Source organism: Hesperophylax consimilis, chromosome 15 (assembly GCF_061612785.1).
Source record: "Hesperophylax consimilis isolate HC1 chromosome 15, BYU_Hcon_1.0, whole genome shotgun sequence".
Classification (NCBI taxonomy): Eukaryota; Metazoa; Arthropoda; class Insecta; order Trichoptera; family Limnephilidae; genus Hesperophylax; species Hesperophylax consimilis.
In genome coordinates, this window is record NC_142850.1 from 16329506 (window position 1) to 16354619 (window position 25114).

Here is a 25114-nt window from a genome sequence, read left to right on the forward strand (position 1 = left end):
AGGTACCTACTCATATCAGCCTACATAACATTACATTTATTGATTTTCGAACGAAATTGGGAAAACCGGATACAAATTTAGCATGAGTAGCAAAACGAAAGTAAAAAGGGAACCAAATTGGAAGCCCCAATATTCGTATGACTTAGGTTTTATATGACCCTTTTTACATAGTTCGCGATAGTACCTACCGAATAGAAATGTTTTGTAGAGCGGCAACTCAGGCTAAATGTCATAAAAGCTTGGGATAATCCGTCCCTAATGGTATTCTAGGGAAGTCCGAGCCGCCGGGCGGCATCCTTTTGTCTTGTTTATGACTGGTTTCGAGAATCGGGTTTTTTTTTCAAACGCAAATATGTATTTACCTATTTAGAAATCGTGTTGACAAAAATATTTGGACGTTACATCAATTATGAAACCTCGTTATAACAGCATACGATTGTATGAAAACAAGCACGAATTAAAATATCATTTTATAATTGCTCATTATAACCATGACCTCGCTATTTCCGTGATCGTTATAACCAAGTTTGACTGTAGTTGTATAATGTTGTCTTTCCTGAAATGATATTTATTAAACTCATTGGGAATAATGTATTATCATTTAAATAAATAAAAATGTATTTCTTTGGCTCTATTGGATGGTCTCATTACCATGGTGAATTGGTCACAAATATGTCAATTGACTATAGCCAGCCATCTTCCTTTTATCCCAATATTGTGTTGCAGGGTTCTTTCGTTTGACTTCTTTGTATATTACCCCTGAATAATTAAATATGTGTGTTTATAAAACTTTTATTCACTTCCTCACTAATAATTAGATTGGTTATGTCCAACAGGTACGCGAGTCAGGAATTTGCTGACCGATGCACAAAATCAATTGGATTAAGGGAGACTACGGGATTTCTTTCCTGGCTGGATTACTGCGATACTCTGGCTAAGGAATGCCACACGGTTATAGCGATGGGCTTAGCAAGAACACTACGGTAACCACAATAAAGGATTCCTATTATTTGAAATTATAGGAATCATATTTTATTATGTTATATCATAATAATATTATTTGTAACAGAAACTTATATTAAGTAGGTACTTTATTTCAGTATATTTCTTAAGTTCCTACCTTCATTAGATGGTAATGGTGTGTGATTCTTATTTCAAATTTTTAATCCTTTGCAGCAGGAGGCAAAAATAATTCTTGGTGTTTTTTTTTCACAATTTGACAGTTGTATTACATATTTATGTATTTTTTATAATATTCGTTTTATTATTTTTCAAGATCCCTATATTAAATCACATTGTATAATTAGATTGTAAGTTGTACTTTTGTTTAAAGGTGGCATTTCTTAGCTGCAGAACTAGAGCTTGGATTGGCCGGAAGACATCACGCTGTATTGGTGACTGCCGTTGTTGGAAAATGTTTGAAATCCATCGATTCAACTGAACTTCTTAATGGTAAGGTTACAATAAATAAATTATTGATGGACATAATCCAAACTGAGTCTGAATGTTTAAAAAAAAAGTTCTGTACAGATGGAATTGAACTATTTGAGGCAAAGTCGTTACAATATAATATATAGACATGCTTTAGAAATCGCAAAGTGGCAAGCCAAAAGCAAGACAATTATATTCAAAATTCAAAAAAATATTTATTGCACAAAAAGAGTACAAAGGGTATAACTTATAGGTTACATCCTATTTCTTCCAGCTAACCCAACAAATACAGATTATATCACATAACCCAACAATTACATGTTAACAAATAAATAAAAATAAATAACAATAAATAAAAAATATAAATAAAACAGAGGTATTTAATTCATGTAAGGTATTTCAAGGTGTAGTGACATTTGTTTAAAAGAAATGTTTTTAGTGTTGATTTAAATTTAAGTGTGTCGGTTATTTGTTTGATGCTACGTGGAAGGTTGTTATATATTTTAATGGCCATGTAGTGTGGTACTTTTTGAAAAATAGTTTTGGTTGCTTTTGGGATTAATAGGTTTTCTGTGAACCTTGTACCGTGTTTATGTGTTGAGTTTTTTTGTGGGAACTTTTCTGGAGATGATCGTACTAACTATTGCTTTCGATTTCATAGTTTTGTGCTACCTTTTTTAACAATATCGTTTACATATCCTCCGGCAACTAGCTCAGAATTATATGTATTTAAATATATTGCTGTTTTATACTTACCTCTCCTGCCTCCTTAACAATTCGGGTCGCTTGTGTGGGGACTAGGGAGGTGAATTTAATTAAGAACATCTATTAATTATGAGTCTCGATTTTAATTGGGTTTGTCAAGCTTTAATACTAAATCTAAATTATAATTAGATTTACTTACATCTATAACTTATCTAGTTGTCATATGGTTTGGGTTGCTTCTTCACTATTCCAATAGTCATTGTTCACTGTAACTACACTGTTGTCGCTGAGTTGGTTCTGTGCGTTGGCCTTAGTAAGGCGAAGTCCTAGGTGGCAGCTTCTGCAGTTTTGCAAATCAGGCCCTCCCGGCCGCTTCTGGTCACCGCACTTCGCCTCACGCCCAGCATTACGTCGCCGGGCGGAGGATAACGTATCTTGAAAATCACTTTCTCTAACTCAACTGTAACTTCTTCATCCACCGCCCAGCATCACACCGCTGGGAGGGGAACGCGTACTTCACCACCACTCCTGTCTCGGTCTCCTCTCTCCCCTGCCTCGGTGTTGACTGTCTTCCTCCCTGAGCTCGTAGGACCTGTCGCTCTACCCCGCACTTCTCACTTCTTTCCTTACAACCCACGTCTGTCAACACTTTCTTTGTCTTTGGGCGCACATTGCGGGACACACTCATTTTAACATTCAAATTTATTTATGACGAAATTTGATTCGTCACACTTTAAGTAAATTGCATAAAAAAAGTGACAAAATGCCCTTGTGGGTGAAGAGAACTTGTTTTCATTACTCAGAAAAACACTATTAAAAGCCGAGAAATAAGATTTTGTTCCTAAATACACACAACTTATTTTATTGTTATAAATTTTTTTATTTTTTTTTATTGTTTAACTTATAACATTGTTACATTGTACATAAAATTAGGTAATAATAGGTAATAGTGAAAAACATATGTTATTGAATTTCTACTCCAATGAAGAGTGCTAGCTCTTGAGCTTGGCGTAGGAGTTATTTCACAATTATTTCATGTTTATATCAGTAATTAACATAAATACAGTACAATAAATATAAACTTAAAAGAGGATTGTGACGTTAATTTTGGTTGTAACATGAATTAAGAAGAAAAATTAAATTTTTTTTTAAAGATAAATTTGACCTTCTTTTTGAATAAAATGAAATCTGGTATTTTTTTCACTTCTTCGGGAAGACTATTAAAATATCTTATGCCTTTGTAAATGTAATTATTGTGCATTTGTTGTGTTGAAAATAGAGGAATTTGGATGTTAAAATTATGCCTTAAGGATGAGTTAAATTTAAGTTTTTTTATTACAGTTTCTTTATATATTTGTAATATTGCATCTTTTTTATAGAGGTCTTCAATTTTTGGTACTTCGAAAATTTTGAACAATGATGCTGAAGAGAATGTTGGTTTTTTTTTCAAAATTACTTTTATAATTAGTTTTTGTACCACTTTTACAGAGCTTAAAATTTTTTCATATGCACCTCCCCACCCAATGATTCCATTCTGAAGTAACGATTGGACTAGTGCGTAGTAGACTTTTTTTCAGGTTGTTTAGCTTGAGAACATTTCTTAATCTAATGAATATACAGGGTGTATCGGCACTAACCCGACAAACTTTAACCAGCTATTCCTTAGCACATTTGGAGTAAAAAATGTTATGTGCACTTTGCTGTCCGGTAACGTTTTTTTTTAATAAAAAATTAATTAAACATATTTTCACCACATGTCACCACTGTTTTATCCTTTGTCAAAATTTGAAAGCAACATCGCAACTCTCGCGTGTTGCTGCGAACGAAGCCCGTATTACATAATCCAGTACCAGAAAAGAAATATTTTATTTAACAATAATGATTATTCACATTTTTCGTATGCGAATCACTGATTGTCTTCTTGTATTGTACACATCAGTTTTATTTTTGTATCTAAATTGTTTCACCTCTGGAATGCTTTGGTTTCACCTCTTACGCGTTTCACGTATTAAATAGTCTAATTTTGAAACTAAGAAACTAATTAGTAGATTTCCTGAATTTATAATCGAAGTCCAATAATTCTGAGCACTTTTAAAAACAATTTTCCTCACTTAGGTACTTATCAATAATAATAATTGGATTATTTGAACAGCGCCGTTGTTTTTTAAATCACCGTAAGTGCTCTGTCAAAATGTTACTTGCTAGGCTATCCTACAACGTATATTTTTTAATAAATTTAGTTATTTACAACTTCGCGGAATGTGATTTATGAATATTATTGCTTATGTTAAAAGCCTTCCAGAATTACCGGAATATAACGAGCAGCTTGACACACTTAAGTTTATTTCCACTAATTTGAAGGTACAAAGAATGTATAGTTTTAAAAACAATCCCGATGAATCAAAAAACGGTTCATATAAAACTGCTGCGCAACACACTGAGACAAAGGAAAGCACTCACACAAACGTCATGACTGCATTGGATTGACCACCTGCAAATGAATGCTGCCAGATTGCTAATTTATTTAAACAATAATTATTAAATTTTATTTAAAATATCGCAATTTTTTTAAAAAATCGACAATAAATTACAACTATAATTTAAAAAAAATATTCTTAACCCCACGCTTTTTCGTAATTGATTAATTAATTCAGAATTTAAACGTTGCTTGAAATGACTAGCCGTATTTGGTGACCAGATCTGAATATCCAGGTTCAGAATTTAAACGTTGCTTGAAATGACTAGCCGTATTTGGTGACCAGATCTGAATATCCAGGTTTAGAATTTAAACGTTGCTTGAAATGACTAGCCGTATTTGGTGACCAGATCTGAATATCCAGGTTCAGAATTTAAACGTTGCTTGAAATGACTAGCCGTATTTGGTGACCAGATCTGAATATCCAGGTTTAGAATTTAAACGTTGCTTGAAATGACTAGCCGTATTTGGTGACCAGATCTGAATATCCAGGTTCAGAATTTAAACGTTGCTTGAAATGACTAGCCGTATTTGGTGACCAGATCTGAATATCCAGGTTTAGAATTTAAACGTTACTTGAAATGACTAGCCGTATTTGGTGACCAGATCTGAATATCCAGGTTCAGAATTTAAACGTTGCTTGAAATGACTAGCCGTATTTGGTGACCAGATCTGAATATCCAGGTTTAGAATTTAAACGTTGCTTGAAATGACTAGCCGTATTTGGTGACCAGATCTGAATATCCAGGTACTTCCTCACCTTCCACTCCTTCCCTTAGCCATAAAACTTACCCCAATTCAACATAAAAATTGTTTAAATTATCGGATGTAATGAAATGCATAATAATTAGACCCCAAAATACTTAATTATTCAGGGAAATAAACCCCTGAGTCATCAGTTGGAAATACCAACGACATTAAGTGAAATTAACAATGCAATAATCCTATTATTGCATTGTTTAAAATTTCACTTAATTATTAGCATTAGCAAATAATATTGGGATTAGCAAATAATAATTTACGACAATTTACTCGGAAATCAATAAAGCCAGAATAATAAAAAAAGAAAGTTATCACTTACGTCGTCTGTAAGTGGCTTTACCAAAGTTTGATAATGCCGTCAGAAGGTGAAACAGCTGTCACGCGTAATAATAATTACAACTAGCAGAACTTGTTTATAAACACACTGTTTTTATAAATTTTTTAATAAGACTGTTAAAATAAAAAAAATCTCTAAATTGAAATGGAGTTCTACAAACTAAACTTAAAATCAAATAAATTTATTGCGAAGGTTCAAAGTACTGTACTGTAATATTATATTAAATAATTTTTACGTGTTTAATTATTGTTTAAAGTCAGATTAAAGCGATTAAAAAACCCACCTGGCAATTCTTATTCGAGTTTCGTTGTTTTTACGTATTGGCGCGCTTACAAGCATCAGTCGTCTCATTTTTAACCATTAATATTTAGTGTGTAGGAAAGAGAGAAGACGCTTTTCGACACACTTGTCGAAAAACTTGTTGAATGCCGACGGGCATACTCTTCTACAGATTTTATTAAATATTGATATGTAGGTAATATTGATGTGTAAATGAATGACATTGTGAGAATTTTACCAATAAATAATAAATGAAAATGCGGACATGTAGTTTATGTTAATTTTTTTATTGGAGCATTTGTTCGAAGTGACTACCATTATTTTCGATGCAAGCGTGTAGTCTTGTTATATTTTGATTATTTAAGTTTGCAGGATTTGCTTTAATTTCTGCAGCGGCTTCCATCACTCGTTCGAGCAGTTGCTCTCTTGAGGCTATTGGCTTAGCATACACTTTTTCCTTGAGAGCCCCCCACAGGTAGTAATCCAGGGGGGTCAGGTCGGGTGATCTTGGTGGCCAAGCAATGGCCGGACTTCCACGGCCTATCCAACGACCAGGAAACTCGACATCCAAGTAGTTCCGCACGGCAATCGAATAGTGTGGTGGGGCTCCATCGTGCTGGAACCACATTCTCCGTAGTAATTCGAGGTTCACATCTTCCAGAATCTCGCCCAGTTGCACTTGTAAGAACTCCAAATACATCGGTCCATTTAGTCTGGGAGGCAACTCGATTGGACCGAGTATTTGATTTCCCAGGATTCCTGCCCACATGTTGATGGAAAATCTGTCCTGGCTCGACGACTCCCGAACAAGCTTGGGGTTTTGTTCAGCCCAATGGTGCAAGTTGTGCACATTTAGCACTCCTGTTTTAGTGAACTGTGCTTCGTCGGTAAACAATATGTTTTTCATGAAGTCTGCATCTCTTATGACATTATGCAGCATTCTTCTGCAGTACACGACTCTGGAAAAGTGGTCATTCTCCATGAGGCCTTGGCAGCGCCTATAGTGAAAAGGTTTGAGCCCGTGCTTCTTCAGAACTCTCCATACCGCCATGTGTTCCCTGTGTCCTATCATCAGAGCGACCCGACGCACGGACAGCGTGGGGTCTTCGGTAATTAAGTTCAGGATTCTCTCCTCAACTGCCACAGGAACGATGTTGTGTCCTCCGCCGGCGCCTTCAATCCGTCCGATGCCACAGTCACGCAATTGTTGATACATCTGAAACAAAACAACAAATAACAACTGCTTTTATTATTCAGCTCAGTAATAATGTCAAATAAACAATCGCGGGCTTTTTCACTCATTTTATTTTTAAAGAACACTTATTTTAGGCACATATCAGAAAACTTACGTTTTCTCTTCATTTATTTCATTTTTTTATAGTAAAATGTATAACAAAGTGTTTTAAATTATAATTTTCTTAACTAGGTACGGTTGATATCTTGGATTCACAGGGGTGAAATTGAATTCAAGTAATTTAAATAATCCCATGGTGAGAAAGGGAGTGAATTCAATTGCAGTGAATGATGCATTTATTAGAGATTAAAATTAATTAACTTTTTAAAACGCCGTTTAGTGACCACTGAACACAAATCACCTAAAGTACAATTTACATTTTTAAAGTTGGTGGCCCCTTGTTATGTTTTTAATGTTCCCAGTTTAAATTTCAAAAGCGCTTTTTGGCATTATCAATGAATGTAAATAGTTTCAATAAACAATTGATAGGGTACAAACCTGGACAAAGGTAGCATGGTGTGGGACGCGTCTTCCAGGAAACCTCATGCGATACTCCCTTACGGCTGCTCGTGAATTTCCATTGCAAAATCCATAAACAAAAACAATATCTGCTTGCTCGGCAGGTGGATAATTGAGGGGCATATTTCAACAGTAAAAACTTAGATAACAAAACAAAAACGAAACTAGAAACTTGATGACATGCGAACTCCCAAAACAGCACTGACCACTGATACGAGACGGGGTGGCGGGAACCACACGGGACTTGAGACAGAATATGTGTGAAAGAGATGACAGTAGCGCGGCGTTGCCAATTATTTTACCCCTATACTGTGGGCAGTAGCGGAGTGTGGAAATTTTATTTATTTTTTGTTTTTAAAAGAAAAAAAATGTTACCGGACAGCAAAGTGTACATAACATTTTTTACTCCAAATGTGCTAAGGAATAGCTGGTTAAAGTTTGTCGGGTTAGTGCCGATACACCCTGTATAGATACATTTTCTAATGCGCTTGACAAGTTCACATATGTGTCTGTTCCATTTCATATGTTGGTCTACAATTACACCGAGGTACTTTACTTCAGTTGTTTGGTTTAGTATGGTACATGATTTATTACAAACATCTTTGTTACATTTTTTGTTGTGTATTATTATATGAATGTTGGGGTAAGTTTTGAATTTATTTATTGTGAATGGTATATAAATTGTTTTTTTTTGCGTTAATTGTAAGTAGATTTATATCGAACCAGTTTTTTAGGATTTGGATGTCATTATTTGCATTTTCATTTACAATTTTCCAGTCATTACCCTTAATTATGATAATTGTATCATCTGCGTAAGATATAACTGTTCCACTGAGGTTTTGTTTAAAAATGTCATTTACGTACATGATAAAAAGTAATGGACCCAAAATAGTACCTTGTGGTATCCCAAAATCACTTGTGAGTGGGAGACTAGATGCGTGATTAATTTTTACAACTTGTGTTCTTTGATGAAGATAACTTTTTAGCCAACTTAATGCTGTGTCATTAAAACCCACGATCTTTAATTTTTGTATTAGTTTGACATGAGATATGCTGTCGAAGGCTTTTTGGAGATCAACAAAAATACCAACACATTTTAATGATTTGTCTAAAGCGTCTTGTATGGTACTAGATAATTTAGCAATGGCGTCTTTTGTGCTTTTGTTTTCCACGAATCCAAACTGGTTTTCGTGAATTATATTATTAATCATTATTAAATTTTTTTTTTTTTTTTTTGGCAATTTTTTCAAATATTTTTGCAATGTTTGATAGTAAAGAAATATGGCGGTAATTGGTTGGTTCTTCCGGATTGCCGGTTTTAAATATTGGTATAATTACAGATTGTTTGTACATCGATGGAAAAACTCCGCTTTGAAAACTTGTATTGATTATATGAGTCAATGGTTTTAAAACTTGTGATTTTATACATTTCAGTGTTTGTATTGTGACCCCATCAAAACCAGGGGCAGAACCTCCTTTCATACCTGTAATAATTTGTTCAATTTCTTCTGGTGTTGTTGGTTGAAATAATTCAAATTTATGCTCATTATTTACTGTAGTATTTGGGTCATTTGGGGTAAGGCCTTGTTGGATTTTTTTAGCGAGGTTTTTTCCTACATTAGCAAAAAAATTGTTAAATACATTTGCGGCTTCTAGAGGTTTATCTTTACAGCAGATTTTTGAATCATTATGGTCTACATTGTTGATTGTTTTATTTTTTAAATGTTTTTTATCGACAATTTCATTTATGATGGACCAAATCCTTTTACTGTCATTTCCAGATAATTTAGGTTTTTGTTTGTAGTAGTCATCCTTTGTGTTTTTTATTAGATATGTAAGTTTTTTTTTATAAGCTTTAAAATGTTTTTGTAATGTTATATTTTCCGGAGGTTGTTTTGTATATTGTTTGTAGAGTGTTTCTCTGTGTCTAATTGAGATGATTAATCCGTGAGTTATCCATGGTTTGATTGGCTTTAGTTTTGAAGATGTTTTGTTAGATGTAATATTTCTACAAGCATTTATGTGAAAACTCAGTTTTTTATCAAATATTTTTCAGCATTCTTCTACATCGTTACATTGATATATTTCTTGCCATTCTTTTTCGTTACTTAATATTTTAGTGAGAGAATTTATATTAATACTATAGTTGTATTTATCAGTATTATTAACAGCCGTTGTGGTTGGTAATGAGAGGTTTTGATGTTTGTAGTCATATTTAAATATACATGCAAAATGATCCGTTACAGCTGTTTTAATTACCGCAGATGATATATTTTGTATATCTTTGGTGTTTGTGAATATGTGATCGATACAAGATGGTCATTGTCCGATAATGTTTCTGGTGTATGAATTTATACATGAAATGTAATTTAATTCTGCTAACATATTTAAATAGTTATCTTTATCGTCAGAGGAGTAGTCATTAGCGATATTTACGTTAATATCTCCGATGAGTATTGTTTTTTTTTTTCTATGATGTTGTAATATTTTTTTTAATTCTTCTATGTATGTGGTTATAGCAGAAGAGTGTGTCCGATAAATAGCAATGATTATATAACAATACAATTATTTCCCAAAGAATTTCAGCGCCGTTAGAGAAAGTGAGATAGCGAATGTAGCAACACATAAGTATAGCAGCAGGTCTCTAATACCGCGTTCCGTGTTCGTCTTATAGTGTAAGCGAGTAAGCATTTGTTGTTATCTCAGTCACCCTCGTGATATAGAATGTGATATTCAACGCAAATACGAAAACGCCAGCCACTATAGTTTATTTTGTTCGTATGCACATATTCTATGAATGTCTATCTTAGTTACACATAAACAACGTTTGAATTAAGAATTTACTGGAAACATAAGAGTGTTCTTACTTGCCACATTTTGTCTTGAGTTTGTGAGACAATAACAAGTCAAGATGTATTGTAATGTCATTGAGTTGAGGCAATTAAATGTTATTTTTTTTATTTCAGGAAGTTTAACAAGCAAGTATCTTTGACTAGTAATAATTTGTCTTGTTCTTCTGTTTAGAAATAAGTCGCTGGCTCGTGGGCGACTGTGCGAGTGTGACGGTGAGGCCCGCCAGCCCTGTTCTGCAAACCCTAATAGAGAACTGCTTGGAAGGCGGCCAGCACTTGTGTCTGGAAACCTTGAGGTTATTTGAGGTTAGTTCTCAAGTATGATTTGTGTTAACTGTTTCAGAGACAGTCTTCAATCAAGGCTGCTCCCATATCTGACCTTTGACTAATATATTTGGTTATTTGACCTTTCAGACAATGCTGGAGAAGAGTTCAGAGCACATCCTGCACTGCCTGGTGCTGGGCTTCCTTGAGGGGCGCAGCTACCACTCGCCGCAGCGCCAGTGCTACCACCCCGAGGACGAGGAGAGGGATCGCCTAAATGCGCAGTCGCTGCAGCATGAACGCGAAAGCAATAGGTACTAGCTGAATTGTTACACTAACAACTGGTCATCGAGTTACAGTTTTGGTAGCCGGTAAACTAGTAGTTCTAGTAGACTTTGCCTCTAAAAAATTATGTTTCCAATTTTCTTCCATTCAATAAATCAAAACCAACATTTTCTCTGAAATCATAAGATTTGTAAGTAGATACTTAAATATAGATACCTACTTAATTGTAAACCGTATATGTAATATTTTATGTAACATTTTTTTAATTTCAAATAAGGAATTATACAATTTTTCTAAAGAAAAACTACTATCTCAATTAAAAATTCTTTTTCTTCAGGCAGGTAGGTACCATAATATTGAAAAGCTTAGTCAAAGGTAGCGGCAGGTGGTATAACTCCGATCGAATATTGGAACCGAAATATTGTGACGTCATATGATTGACTGTATCCACCAATGAAAAACTCTGAAAGTCTATGGAGTAAACTTTCATAGTTTTTCATCAGAGTATAGTATAATAAGTAGGCTCCGAATAAGAATTGTAACTGTCTATATATTGGTATATCTATGTTTTTAGGACCAATTTGTTCATACAAAAAGCCTAAAGATATCGATCTAGTGAGTTGTTTATTTATAGCCGTCTAGTCAAAGTATGGCTTGCTTAAATAATAATGTGGATGCAGCAAATTTTCAATACGAAAATGAAACTTACAAACAAATTTCCCGGCAGATGAAAAGCCAAACGGTCGAGTTAAAACAGAACTACGCTCAGTCTATAATACAATTTAATGATGTTTATTTATGTTGCAGACAAACATTGAAGAAAGTTTGTGAGGGACGCATAGATGATACATTTGCCCACTGGCCGGAAGCAGCTCAGCCCATGTCCCTCAGTAATATCCACAAGGTTATTAACAGGTAACTTCACTACCAAATTATTTTTAATTGAATAAAAATAGTAAAAGAAAAATGTGTATTTTCTTTTCGTATTTGAATATTATTGTTGGGTTTTGTTTTCCAGCTTCCTCCTTCTGCTGCCAAGAAGTTTGCTCTCAGATCCTGGAGGTGTGGGCTACGAGCAATACATGCAGGATGCTCATAGGCACTACTTGGTAACTAAAACAATATATATGTACATTTTTCCTATTTGCATTTGAACAAGGTGATGTATTATGCACATTTAATAACTCAGTGGTTTTTGTGGTTCTTACGAAATTTAAGTACCTTCGAAATATGTTTTTAATCTTTATTGATGATGCTTTTTTCCAGGGTTGGCTGGAGGCGACATCCACTTTCAACTGGCCAACTGAGGCTGTGTGGAGCGACCCCACCTCCAGTTCCACCCACAGCTGTGACAGCCGCCCTGAAGCCGACCTCCACAACAACTGCTCCCCGTGCAGAGCCTACGAAAGATACAAAAACCCCCCAGAAACCAGATCCGTCGGAATATCTGTCAATCTATATGACAAAGAAGGAAAACCAAATGGCAATTCTGATGACAGCTGCTTTGCAGAAAATAGTAACACAAACTGCAAAACTAGAAAGAAAGAAAGTTTAGGACTCAAAAGCACAGAAACAAAAGTAAATGTAAAGGATGCAGAGACATTTGAATTAGATAAAGAATTAGGAATTATAAATCCACAAGAAGTATTTTCGAATTCCTTCCACCAACAGTTAGTTTTAAGTCCACGAGATCGCTGCAGCTTGAGCGAAATGGCCGAAGACGAGGAAATAGTTTTTGACGAAGGTCCCTTTTTCCGGGCTCTCTTCAAACTGCTGTCCAACATGCACAATCAGCCCTATCAAATAAATCTCCAATTAACGGCCATCTTTTCTAAGCTGGCCATGATGCCCCATCCCTACCTTCACGAGTACCTGTTGAACCCGGTGTTGCCGACGGGAAAGAACGTGCCGACTCTGTTCAAGTCACTGCAGAAACTGGCTAAAGTCTTTTTGGCACAAATACCCAAAGTGAAGAATTTTGAAACAATCATCGAACAAACCAGGCAGAGGTTACTTGGTGATAATTCTAGTGAAGAAAAGTAAGTTCATAAGCAATGTTAGAACAATTATCTTAACACATGTTAATTAGATAAATAAATTACATTTTCTTCCATGTTTGTAATTTCTTTTTTTTTTCAGTGAGAAAAGCGAGCCAGTGTTTGAGAGTCTCATCGTAGTGGAGGAATTCTGCAAGGAGCTCGCCGCTATATCATTTGTCAAATATCATCACTCCTGCCAATCTGTGCCTTCCGGGGTCTGATTGTGTCTGTACTGTCTTTTCAATCAAAGACCGGATCTTTAAAACTAAACTCTACTTATTGATAGCTTCAAGTTCTTCTGTGAAGTCAACGCCAAGCAAAGGTTCAAGAATCGTAAATAACTGACCGTGAAGATTTACCGTGCGTTGATTCAATTTAGTTGAAATGAGTAAATAATATGTATACATTATAGAAGATTTGTGGCTTACTTAGCATTAAATTTAAATCCGTTTATATAGGTGGAGCATATTGGCACTGATGATTTGATAATTAATTAATTTTATTATAAAATATCTCCCACTTGAATGAAGATAGTAAAATTGTCATTTTCTGCTCACATTTTGAACTTTTATAATTTATATTTTAAGATATTGCCATCAACTTATGCATACTATAATTTTGTCAATTTTATTAGAATATCTTGAATATTTTTCATTTATAATATAATGAAATGTGAATAATGTACATTTTAAGAAGTCTGTTGGTCATAAATTAAACAGTATGAGGCTGCCTTTACACACATAAGTTTTTTCTTGTAAATCGCTTACGTAAATGACTTATGGCAAAATTACCGGACACAATACCATAAGTCACTTATTGTAATTTATAGCAAGTAATAGAAGTCGTAAGAGGTGTAAGTTTTTGACAGGTCTATTCGCGTCCATGTGAACTTACAGTTTGATAAGTTTAGACGCTTACCATATGAAATGGTACCTAAATGTGCCGATGCGAGATGCCAAAAATTAAAAGACAGGTTTTTGAAAGGTTTTAATTCTTATAAAAAATATATTTTATTATTTGAACTAAAATCTGATTAGGATAATTGGATAAAAAAATTTATCATCTCCCGAAAACAATATGAAAAATAACACTACATAAAATTATAATAAGCACTTTAAAAATGAATGTAAACGGAAAGAAAATTTTCTGATTCCGAAAACTGAACATATATTATCATTTATTTTTCAAGCTTTGTGAAAACGAGCATCTTCTTTTTAATTAGCGGTCCAATCCTTTCTAATCTCAATGTATCTATTTCTAACATGACGTATTTGAATTCAAAGTCGGTTGCTGTCATTCTGATAAAATTAAATAACTTAAAGAATTGGTCCTCCATTCAATTCCGCCGTTAACGGAACAAAAGTGTGGATTCGTTTCTCTCAAGCCAACTTCTATTCCAACACTTTATTTGAGCCCTTTATTGACAAAATTGCATAAGTTAGACAACAGCAAATCGTTGTTAACAGGAAGTCATCTTAACACAAATAAACTTACAGATGTATCGGTCGCTGTGAGCACTTACATAAGTTAAAATTGAGTGAGCATTAATTACCATAAGTTAGATGCCTATGTAAAGGCACTTGTGAGTAACTTACGTAAGTTGTAATTTTTACTTATAATTTTATTTTACGATAAAAACTGAACACTAAGGACGAGTTGTTTCGGAGAATTTGAACAATTCATCAAATTTCAACGTTCATTTTTGAGTTCTGTGCAAGTCCTATTCAAGTTCTGTTATTATATCATTGCAGGCTAGTTGCTTGACAGAACTGAAATAAAAACAGAACTTGACAAAGTCAGTGGTTGCATGATGCTCAGAATTACCTAGGACCGAGGAACCTGTGCAGAGGCCATCACAAGACAAGAGAAGATGTATGAAAAAGAACTGTTACTAACGAATATTCAAGCTTGATTCAGCTGCAACACATCTCCATTCCAGGCCAAAGCCTCGAAAAGTCCGGGTTAATGATGTTACCCAACCTCCAACAGATGTGAAACACGAAGAAAAAACCAGTGTAACAGTACTTACAGCCAGAAACTCATGACTTTCTTTATACATACATAACAATAGATTTACAAACCTGTTTTAATCCACATCCCTAAATTACATATTTATGGAAATTATATTAATTTGAATATTTCATTTTTTTAATCATATAATTTTGTGTGTCGAAATAAGTATTTTTGGCCCGATAGTCACATTTTAATATTGTGTGTGTTCTTTATTTGGATATGTATTATGTTTAGTACAATCCAACTTTTGGTGACAAAAAGTAACTCCCAACGGTACAGTTGCAAAACCCGCTCTGGAATTTTTTACTGGTTTTGATTTTACCAAAAAGTGTATGAAATATGTACATAATTAAATATGTACATAACATAATATAACTTGCTAAATTTAAAATCAAAACATTAATTTATTATTATTTATATTTTAGCATAAAATTTTAATTTATATTCAAAGAGTTCCAGATTTCTCTTACCTATTATGCATATTAATACATAATTACATTTATTATTTGTATTTGTTACATTTAAAGTAAATCTTGTGTAATGATTATGTACAAATGTTTTAGATCATTCTACATGCATTATTTGTGGATTAAATGGAAAATAATTTTGTGGGAAATTCCAAGATCTGATTTCAAGTTCAAACACATTTTCTAAATACCTACATATAATTAAGTCACTTTATCTTTTCTAAGGTACGATTTTGCAGACTCTAGTGACGCAATAACGTCTTGACACTATATGATTTTTACTTTAATATATATTTACTCCAGTTGATATGTTCTGCAGTCTACTTCTAGATAAAGTCATCAGGTAGTTTAATTAAGCATTTAATTGTTAATATTTTATGAAATTCATAGTAGTCTAATGATACGTAGATCACCATAGCTGAGTTTCATGAAATATAAAAAGGTATTATTTTATATAAGAATGTTAATTTATTTTAAACAAAGCGATACATACCAGAATGATTGATTGATATTGAGCAGTGGGTCAAGCGCGGTCCACAACACCAATACCCCCTCTTCACAATGTCCCATCACATTGATAGGCTATCGATTGGCCATTGTGTAATAGCCCCGCCACTAAGGCCATCCCATACCATCGCACCACCATCATAAGCCATCTGCGGCCACTAAGTGGCAAGCAAGGCGTGCAACTGGCTGAGCAAAATGTACAATATTTACACTGACTAGGCCACAACTCGTGAATCACCGCAACTGAAATAGAACACGCGAAGGTCTTTTATAAACCAAAAAATCACTTGATTAGAGCAAAAGCTCAATCTTTATTTAATAACAAAATTGTAAAATGTTATGAACAAAATACTGCTTATAAACATAATTAAAAAATTTAATATGCATACAAGTACTCATTGGATAAATAACACATTTCTAAAAATCTTGCCAATTTGATATTCAGGTAAAATAAAAATGTACTTAATTTTTTTTATTCCACCTACTCGAATGAGATATAATTATGTATTATATAAAAGATTATTGTATGCCTTATAAACTCGTACTATTGATAGTAGACAGTTGAAAAACCTAGAAAGGCAGTTGGATAGAAGTTACTTCCTTTTCACCACTATAAATAATAACTACATTACAAATTTTAGGGTTTATAATTTTTTTTTAACAAATAAAATCTTTAGAGTTAAGACCATTCACCATTGATACATGAATGCAAAATGATCCCTTAGATTTCTAAAATGAATCCTGTAATCATAGTTTGTATTACAGTCAAGTCCACGCTTCTTCAGTCCTGTTTTGTGCAATCTGAGATCCATAAGATATGGATCATTTAGATATTATTACCGCCTTTCAATATGTACTTGTTTTTATTTCTTATATTTTTATCGATTTTTACCATTCCATTATTAAGCTTGTGTATTAAAAATAATTATTATTATTGTGATATTTATATGAATGTAGTAATTTACCATCTAGTCTGTTATTTCGCCTTGCCTCGGTTAATAAATGTATCTGTTTTAAACCATTTATCTTTTATTTATGATAAGCAGAGGTGGCCTGTGACCGAAATTGAGTGCTTTTCACTTAGAAAATGTACCCAGTACGCAGGTATGTTATAGGTTTTATCCTTGTATTAAATTAATTAAGGGTACTGCAATTCACTCACTCTTTTATTAAGTTGCATTTGTTAAATTATTATAAAAATGATACTGCTCTGTCAGCATTTGCAAAATCATCTCAAGAGTAGTGTTTTTTAAAATCACTGAAAATCTTGTGAAATCAAAATGTGTTCAACTGCACAAGTTACAAGAAGGCTATAAATAATAGCAAATCTCTTTCAAATCACTTGTAGGTTCTACAATTTGTATTAGCTAAATTTACTTCACAATCAATGATACAGTATTTAACCGCTTGTTTGCCGGAATATCCTTATGGTTACAAAATTTGTACCTGTTGAATGCCGACTTATCCATTAATACATCTTGTTTCTGGGATTTTTTCCATGGGCACACATATTACAGGTTCTTCTTCTTCTTCTTTCGTATGGTGATATTACAGGTTAATAATACTCCATATTATGCAGTAATGAAACAAGTTAAAATGTGCATAAACCTAATTTATTTTGTAAATTTTAAGAAAACTAACAAAGTCAATAAGTTGACTATCCATTTTAAACATTATTTCCAAGTGTGAATACAATAATTCAAAGTAATATACAAAAAAGGATAAATGAATATGTACATACATTGTGAGGTTATTAGAAGTTAATAATGTAAGGGAAGTAATCATGCAGTCTTCAATTCATTCTCGCTTGCCAACGGATAACGATGCATAATAAATTCTTGCTTGAAAGCAAATACATGTAATGTTTTTACAAGATTAGTTTAATTGGTTTAAAAACATTCCTTTGATTAAATAAGAATTTGTTAAAGGATAAGTAAAGTATGTACTTAAAACCTATCTACTTATGAATTATTGTTATTTCATTCTTCATGTCAAAATGGTTCACCAACATTCACAAGCCTTTCTGATCATTCTCTTTTATCAATTTGTTTATATTTCCACATTGTTCCCTGTCCCTCCTAATAAGAGTAGCTTCTTCAATAATTATCCAACTTCAATATTCCATTCAACTCCTAGTAAAATTTATCAACCTGGTCTTTTTTATTCAAAATGAAATTCACCCACATAAGAGAGAAACTTAAAAATTTCATTAAGTGCAAAGTTTTATATTAATCAAGCAATGCAATAAAAAGATTATTTATAAAATAAATTACAATATATTAATTCACCATCAAAATATACAAAACATAGTGTGAATTTAAATACAAATATTATCGTATCATCTTCTTTATTCAGAAAATAATACTAAAATTTCATAAATTCATGTACAAAAGAATTTACCAAAACAGAAACATAAATGTTACCTGTTATAATAACTAACCTAATTCCATTAAACATCATTTTTTTGGTTGCTTTTCTTACCCTATGTAAAATAGACACAAAATATTTTAATTTGACTTAAAAGGTGACATTATATTCTAGGAAAGCCAATTATTCCTGAAATAAAAATAATATAATTTATAAATAAGTTTGATATGTGGCAATATGTTTTCATTTGTGTTTGAGTAGAATATTGTGACAACAGATTAATTGTGGACGAATAATTCATTTATTTGGCACTTTACGTGAGAAATGTTTATGGTATTTTATATGTGAAAAAAAAAAACCAGCATATATTTTTACCTACTACAATGATAAACATTGACAGTAAAGAAACAGCCGAATGGGTAATTTAATTTATTGCAAAATAATGAAAACCAATTGAGAAATATCAATTCAACATAACACAATTCAATTTTTTTTTGTTTCTTCAGTACATACATAACATACATTTTTTTGATAAAAATAAAACACTTATTTTGTGTAAAACCACGAGTTTTAAATTAATTTATTTACCGACCGGTTTTTTTTTGCTCAAGCATCATCAGGGTATAAATTAATACTATAAATATTAATTACTATTATTTCTCGAGCATTAAGCACCTTATGATGCTTGATCAAAGCGAAGCCGGTCGGTAAATAAATTAATTTAAAACTTGTGGTTTTACACATAAGAGGTGTTTTATTTTTGTTACATATGACAAACCACATAGTGATTGCTTTTTACTTAAATGATTCTTGTTTTGTTAAAGGACGTTTTAATGTAATCTCATTAAAAGACGTGGCAAACCAGTTTGATCGTAACATCTGAAGACAATAAGTTGACTAGTCCAAGCCACTAAATAATATTTCAAACATAATTAGATATTTTCTTAAAGTTACTACATACATATTCTTAAAGGTAAAAGAAACAGAAATTAAGGTTAATTATTTACTGAAGGGAATGTACTACATATATAATATTTTACATACAATATGTATTATGTATATAATTTACACATCATAAAACATACAGAGTTTGCAATATGTTAAGGAAGTTAGGATTGTTGAATTTGAAAAATGCACACATATTTTATGGATATATAAAATTTTATAAAGTGTACAAATGATTTATATTTATAATATTATAATAAAAATGATATCTGAATTAATGTAAGTCTGCCAAAGGCACCTTATTCTAATGTCATGAAAACAAAACTAAATTCAATAAAGCCAAAATTTACACAGATGAGTTTTAAAAATATTAATTCTAGTTTTTTTTTTTAATTTGTCTCTAATAAATCAAATGGCTTCATGATACAACATAAATACAGGACAACCTGGTCACGTAAATATCACAATTTGTTTATACATATTTAAGGTTTATGCGATCATGCTGTTCCCTTTAGGGATAGCAAAGATGAACACAAAGCGTATATCAATTCTGCATCCGCTAATGGTGTGAAGACGTGGTGCTCAAATTTAATAATATGCATCACATGGTTCATTACTTGGCTGGGGATCCATAACCGAGTATAACATATTACCAAGTCTTTCTAAAAAGCCATTTTTTGGTGATAAAAGTACTACATCAGCACGGTGACATTACAATACACTAGACCCGTTATGGCAATGTGGCAAGCAACAAACACTCTTGTTTCCAGTAAATTCTTAATTTAAACGTTGTTCACATATGACAAAGATAGACATCCAAAGAACATATGTGTACGAACGAAATAGATATAGGATTGGGTGGCGTTTTCGTATTTAAAAGTTGCGGTGAATATTACATTCTACATCACGGTGCGATTGATATGATGAGATACACCTACTCGCTTACACTAATACAAATAGGGAAGGCTGTATGAGACGACCTTATGTCAGTAGGTTGACATTTTTATACTTGTGTGTTGCTACATTCACTATCTCGCTTTCTGTAAATTGATGTTTTAAATCTTCAGGAAACGATTTATCGAAATAATTGCACTATTTATAAAATTAAGTAATTTGCATGCATTTAAAAATGATATGCTATTCCCTAGCTCATCACACACGAGGGGGCATTTTGGCACTCATTTATGTAATTTGGTTAAAGATAGCAACATCACACGACGCATGAGAGTTTAGTACAAAAACCACTAAATCAAAAGTACAACAATTACTGTGTATTTCACTTGCCACTTTTGAAATGTCTACAACATGTCTATAGATTGTAATGTCATTGCATCAGCAGTAATAAAATCAGGTTTTTACAATAAATGAGAATTGTACAACAATAATTATAATTTGGCATGACTAAATCCTTCAATGTGTGAAATTATCACATTTCGCATTTCTAGATAGTGGCCAATTTACTAAATTCTTTAATTTATCTTTATAAATAAGTGAAAAATATTATTGTTGAGAATTTAACCCGGCAAACAAATCACAACGGAAGTATGAACCATACAATTGTTTTAATTTAATTTGTGTAAATCAAGATGTTGAAATTTAGACCTATGTAAGTAATAATTGTGTTTTAATTGTATTGTTAACCCATTCATGACGAAGGTGCCATATGGACCTCGAAAAAGTGTTGGACCTCAATTAGTCACATCATGCCGATATATTAAAATGGCGATGCGAAATTCAGTTTTATGTAGTCTACAAGCATGTACGAACACGTTTGTCTTAGAGGCGCTCAGTTCGTTTGCATGTGCCGGCGTGGACAGACGTGTATAAACGGAGTTTGAAAAAAAGTGCAAATTTTTCAAAATGTCAAAGCGAGTGAAGTAAGTAATCCAATAAACTTATGTGTAGATTTGATTTTTTTTTTCCAAAACCGTTTATGATCCGTAAAGAATGAAATTTACTAACTATTTATAGACATATTGTTACAAAAATAATCCTTATTGTATCAAAGAGAGTACTTTGAATTGAAGGTTTTGATTTTTGGCTCCATATGGACCTTTCGGCAGATCTCACTATACATAAATTGTAATTTTTCGCAGATTTCATTGTTTTTTCGTGTTTTTTAGGGGTCTGACTGTTGAAGAAGTGATGTTACTGCTTGAAGAACAATCGGATACGAATTTGGAGGATGATGAGGTAGTGGATGTGGATGTGTATGTGGAGCCGCCAAATGAGAGTGATTTGTCCGGAGCAGATTCAGCTGATGAAGATGACGGTGGAATAATTGCCAATATTTCTCGAGCGCAATTGTTTTCTAATTGCCAAATCGTAAATCGCCGTCGACACAAAAAGGGACAAGATACGCCCGATTATGATTCAGATCAAGAGAACCCTAATCTAGAGCATTTCGGAGACGAGCGTTTGGATTCAACTTTCAGTGACTTCGACATAAATTTATTCGACGCTTCAGCATCACACGGTCAAGCGTCTGCAAGCACTTCTTTCGAGCCTCCTTTGAAACGATGCCGTATTAGTACTGGAGACATAGTGAATGATCCCCCTGAACCACCTTATCGCATTCCAAAACGTATGCCTGGTCCGAAAACTATATTTCAATGGAAGTCTAACGATGTGACGCCAATTGTTTGTAGCATATTTCCCGAAGGAAATTATACCGACGTAGCTGCTTTATCACCGGTGGAATTATTTGAACTAAATTTTGACAACGAAATGTACGAATTCATCGTTACAGAATCCAACAAATATCAGACCAAGCAAGACCCTGAAAATAGTCATAAAGTATCACCTTTAACTGTCGGGGATATCAAAGCGTACATGGGTATACTTATAACATCGGGATTATGCCCGATTCCATCAACTCGATTGTACTGGAGCAGCTCTCGCCCTTTCTACAATAAGCAGATTGCGTCCACCATGTCTCGTGATAGATTTGAACAGATACACAAAATGATACACTTTGCTTCACCAAATCAGTTCAATAGTGCAGACCGGATGTGGAAGTTACGTCCATTTACAGATAGGCTTATTGAACGGTTTATGCGAAACTTCCACCCAGAAGAAAATTTAAGTTATGATGAATCGATGATTCCATACTATGGCCGCCATGGATGTAAGCAATACATAAAAGGCAAACCCATTCGATTCGGATATAAAGTGTGGAGCCTAAATACACCCTCCGGTTACTTGATCAATTTTGAGATCTACCAAGGCAGCAATCCCCGGATTCCAAAGGAGTATGGTGTTGTAGGCTTGAATGCTTCACCACTACTTATGTTGGTCGATCAATTGCCAGTGGAAAAGCGCGAATTGCCATATCACTTCTACTTTGATAATCTTTTTACGGGTATGCCATTGCTGTACTATTTGCATTTTTATGGATACAATGGCACATGTACAATTCGAGACAATCGGATTCCCAGTTCATCTCCTATCCCCAAGAAGAAGGCAACGATAACGCTGTTTGTTCTGTAGCTTCAACAAAATACGGAAAGAATCCATTGGATCTAGCAAGCCGTTACTCACGGAAGGAGCAAAAAAAGATCAGTATACAGAGGCCATATGCAATTCATCAATATAACACGAATATGAACTAACAGAATGGACCAAAACGTTGCATGTTATCGCATTACTGTTCGCCAACAGAAATGGTGGTGGTCCATTTTTACCTGGGCCATTGATGTAACCATTCAGAATTGCTGGCTTCTGAAGTGCAAAGCCACGGGCAATTTTAAATTGGGGCAGTTAGAATTCCGTGAAGAAATATCAAAGCATTACTGCGAGAAGTATTCTATCAAGAAATACTTCAAGGCACCCGACAAACTCACCAAAATAGGTCAAACGGCGATGCAGTATGATACCTCCGTCCCCCATTATCCTGGGCCAATACCGATAACTGAGACTAATAAGGGAGGAAAACTGTCTTGTGCATCTTGTAAAAGCAAGCAGCGCATCCGTTGCATCACATGTAAGGTCGGACTATGCGTGAAATGCTTCGAGGGCTATCACACTAAATAATGTTGTTGAAAATGACACTTTTTGAACAATAAAGATGAAAAAATGAAATTTCTGACTAGTTGTTTGCCGAAAGATCCATATGGACCTCATCCTTCTCGAGGCTCCTGGGGGATGAGGAGACGATTTTTTCAAATTCCGAAAAAAACGTTCTTATTCTACTTTCAAAACCAACCACTCTGTGAATTTTCTGCGCGAAATTCGAAAAAAAAATAGTTCGTCATGAATGGGTTAAATTATATTTTGCAATGTCACTAGCGTTCTGAGATAGATCTAATAATTATGAATTTTATACGTTGCACGGCCAACAGTGTTTATTTTTATGTAAGTTAGTGCACTAATTACTTCATTAAGCTTTAATAACTCTATTTTCAACTAAGTTAAAGCTTTAGCAAAAGTGATAGTCTAAACTTATGTGTGTTTTGAACAGAATTTATGTTACTAAATATAATGCATTTTATTTTATAGACACATAGGGAAGATCTGACAATATTTTGCACAGCACTGCGTTATGATAATTATAAAACAAACATTTTAAAAGGAAATTTATGAATGGTTTGGTTCAAATTGTGTCATAGGTGGGCATACCCTGAGGGGTAGAATCAGGACCTTCTTAAATAAATGTCTAAACATCGACAGGACTTATAGCGGCAAATGCACTAGTATCTTGTTAAGAAGGTGTTCGTGGGAATCACCAATCAATCAAACCAAAGGGAATTTACCAATCAAAGATTGCTTCACCGAAAGTTTCACAGTAACAATAATTCTAAAGGCGTTGTCAGTTCAAGTCAAAAAGCCAGAATTCCCATCTTTAGTTCCCATAACCCATGATATTTTTAACTTTTCACCGAGTTCCCAATGTACATAAACAGAATGTCCACAGCATTATTTTCAGTAGTCATTTAATTTTAAAACTAATGCACAAGATGTTTCTGGACGCCTTTAGATAAAGTTCTATCTGTTGCTATCACAGAGTGAAATTTAAAACTCCAGCCAACTAACTAGATTTACACATTTATTTATAATTAATTAATGGTAAACAGTGTGAATTACGTTAATCAAAAAATATCACATAAATTACATTTACAGTGCTAGGTCTAATGCCATTTTTAAGTGCATTCATTTTGAGAAGCATTTGGCGCACAATGCATCTGGCCATTGAGAAATAAACAAGGTATACTATGTTAGATTAGGACAGTGACATAGTCATTTAAATTTCACATAATGCTTCCCGTGGTGAAATGGACTATTGTACCTAACTTATAAAACTCCACACCCAGCCGTAAGTTTTTTGTGTTTTGTCAAATAAAAGAGTTTGGTGGTGCTTATTGTATATGAAAATAATTGGCAATATCTCCAAAAGAGTTCAGCTTTTTTTATTATCCATCAAACAAATTTTAATAGAATTAAAATCATACTGCCTGCAATATAATTATATTTATACAGACTATTAACATAGGTACTAGGATGACCTTTTACAAGCAGAGATCATTCTTTAAATGTTAAAGTATTTCAGTAGCGGGAATTCAATTTTAAATTATTTTATTAGTGAAATTATTATCAATGTACATAAAAGGATAAACTCTAAATAATATACATTAAA

General features: G+C 33.4%; 1 protein-coding gene across 1 annotated transcript in view; it reads left to right on the top strand.

The window, feature by feature from the left end:
- LOC149417367 (FHF complex subunit HOOK interacting protein 2A-like) overlaps positions 1-21116 on the top strand; it is a 33605-nt gene extending 12489 nt beyond the window's left edge. Inside the window, exons 6-13 of the mRNA XM_089640246.1 lie at positions 837-983; positions 1334-1452; positions 10768-10901; positions 11010-11173; positions 11952-12059; positions 12163-12253; positions 12411-13183; positions 13284-21116. Coding sequence (XP_089496372.1) covers positions 837-983; positions 1334-1452; positions 10768-10901; positions 11010-11173; positions 11952-12059; positions 12163-12253; positions 12411-13183; positions 13284-13404 — 1657 coding nt within the window. The 3' untranslated portion in view covers positions 13405-21116. The remainder of the gene's footprint in view (positions 1-836; positions 984-1333; positions 1453-10767; positions 10902-11009; positions 11174-11951; positions 12060-12162; positions 12254-12410; positions 13184-13283) is intronic.
- The last annotated feature ends 3998 nt before the right edge of the window (positions 21117-25114 follow it).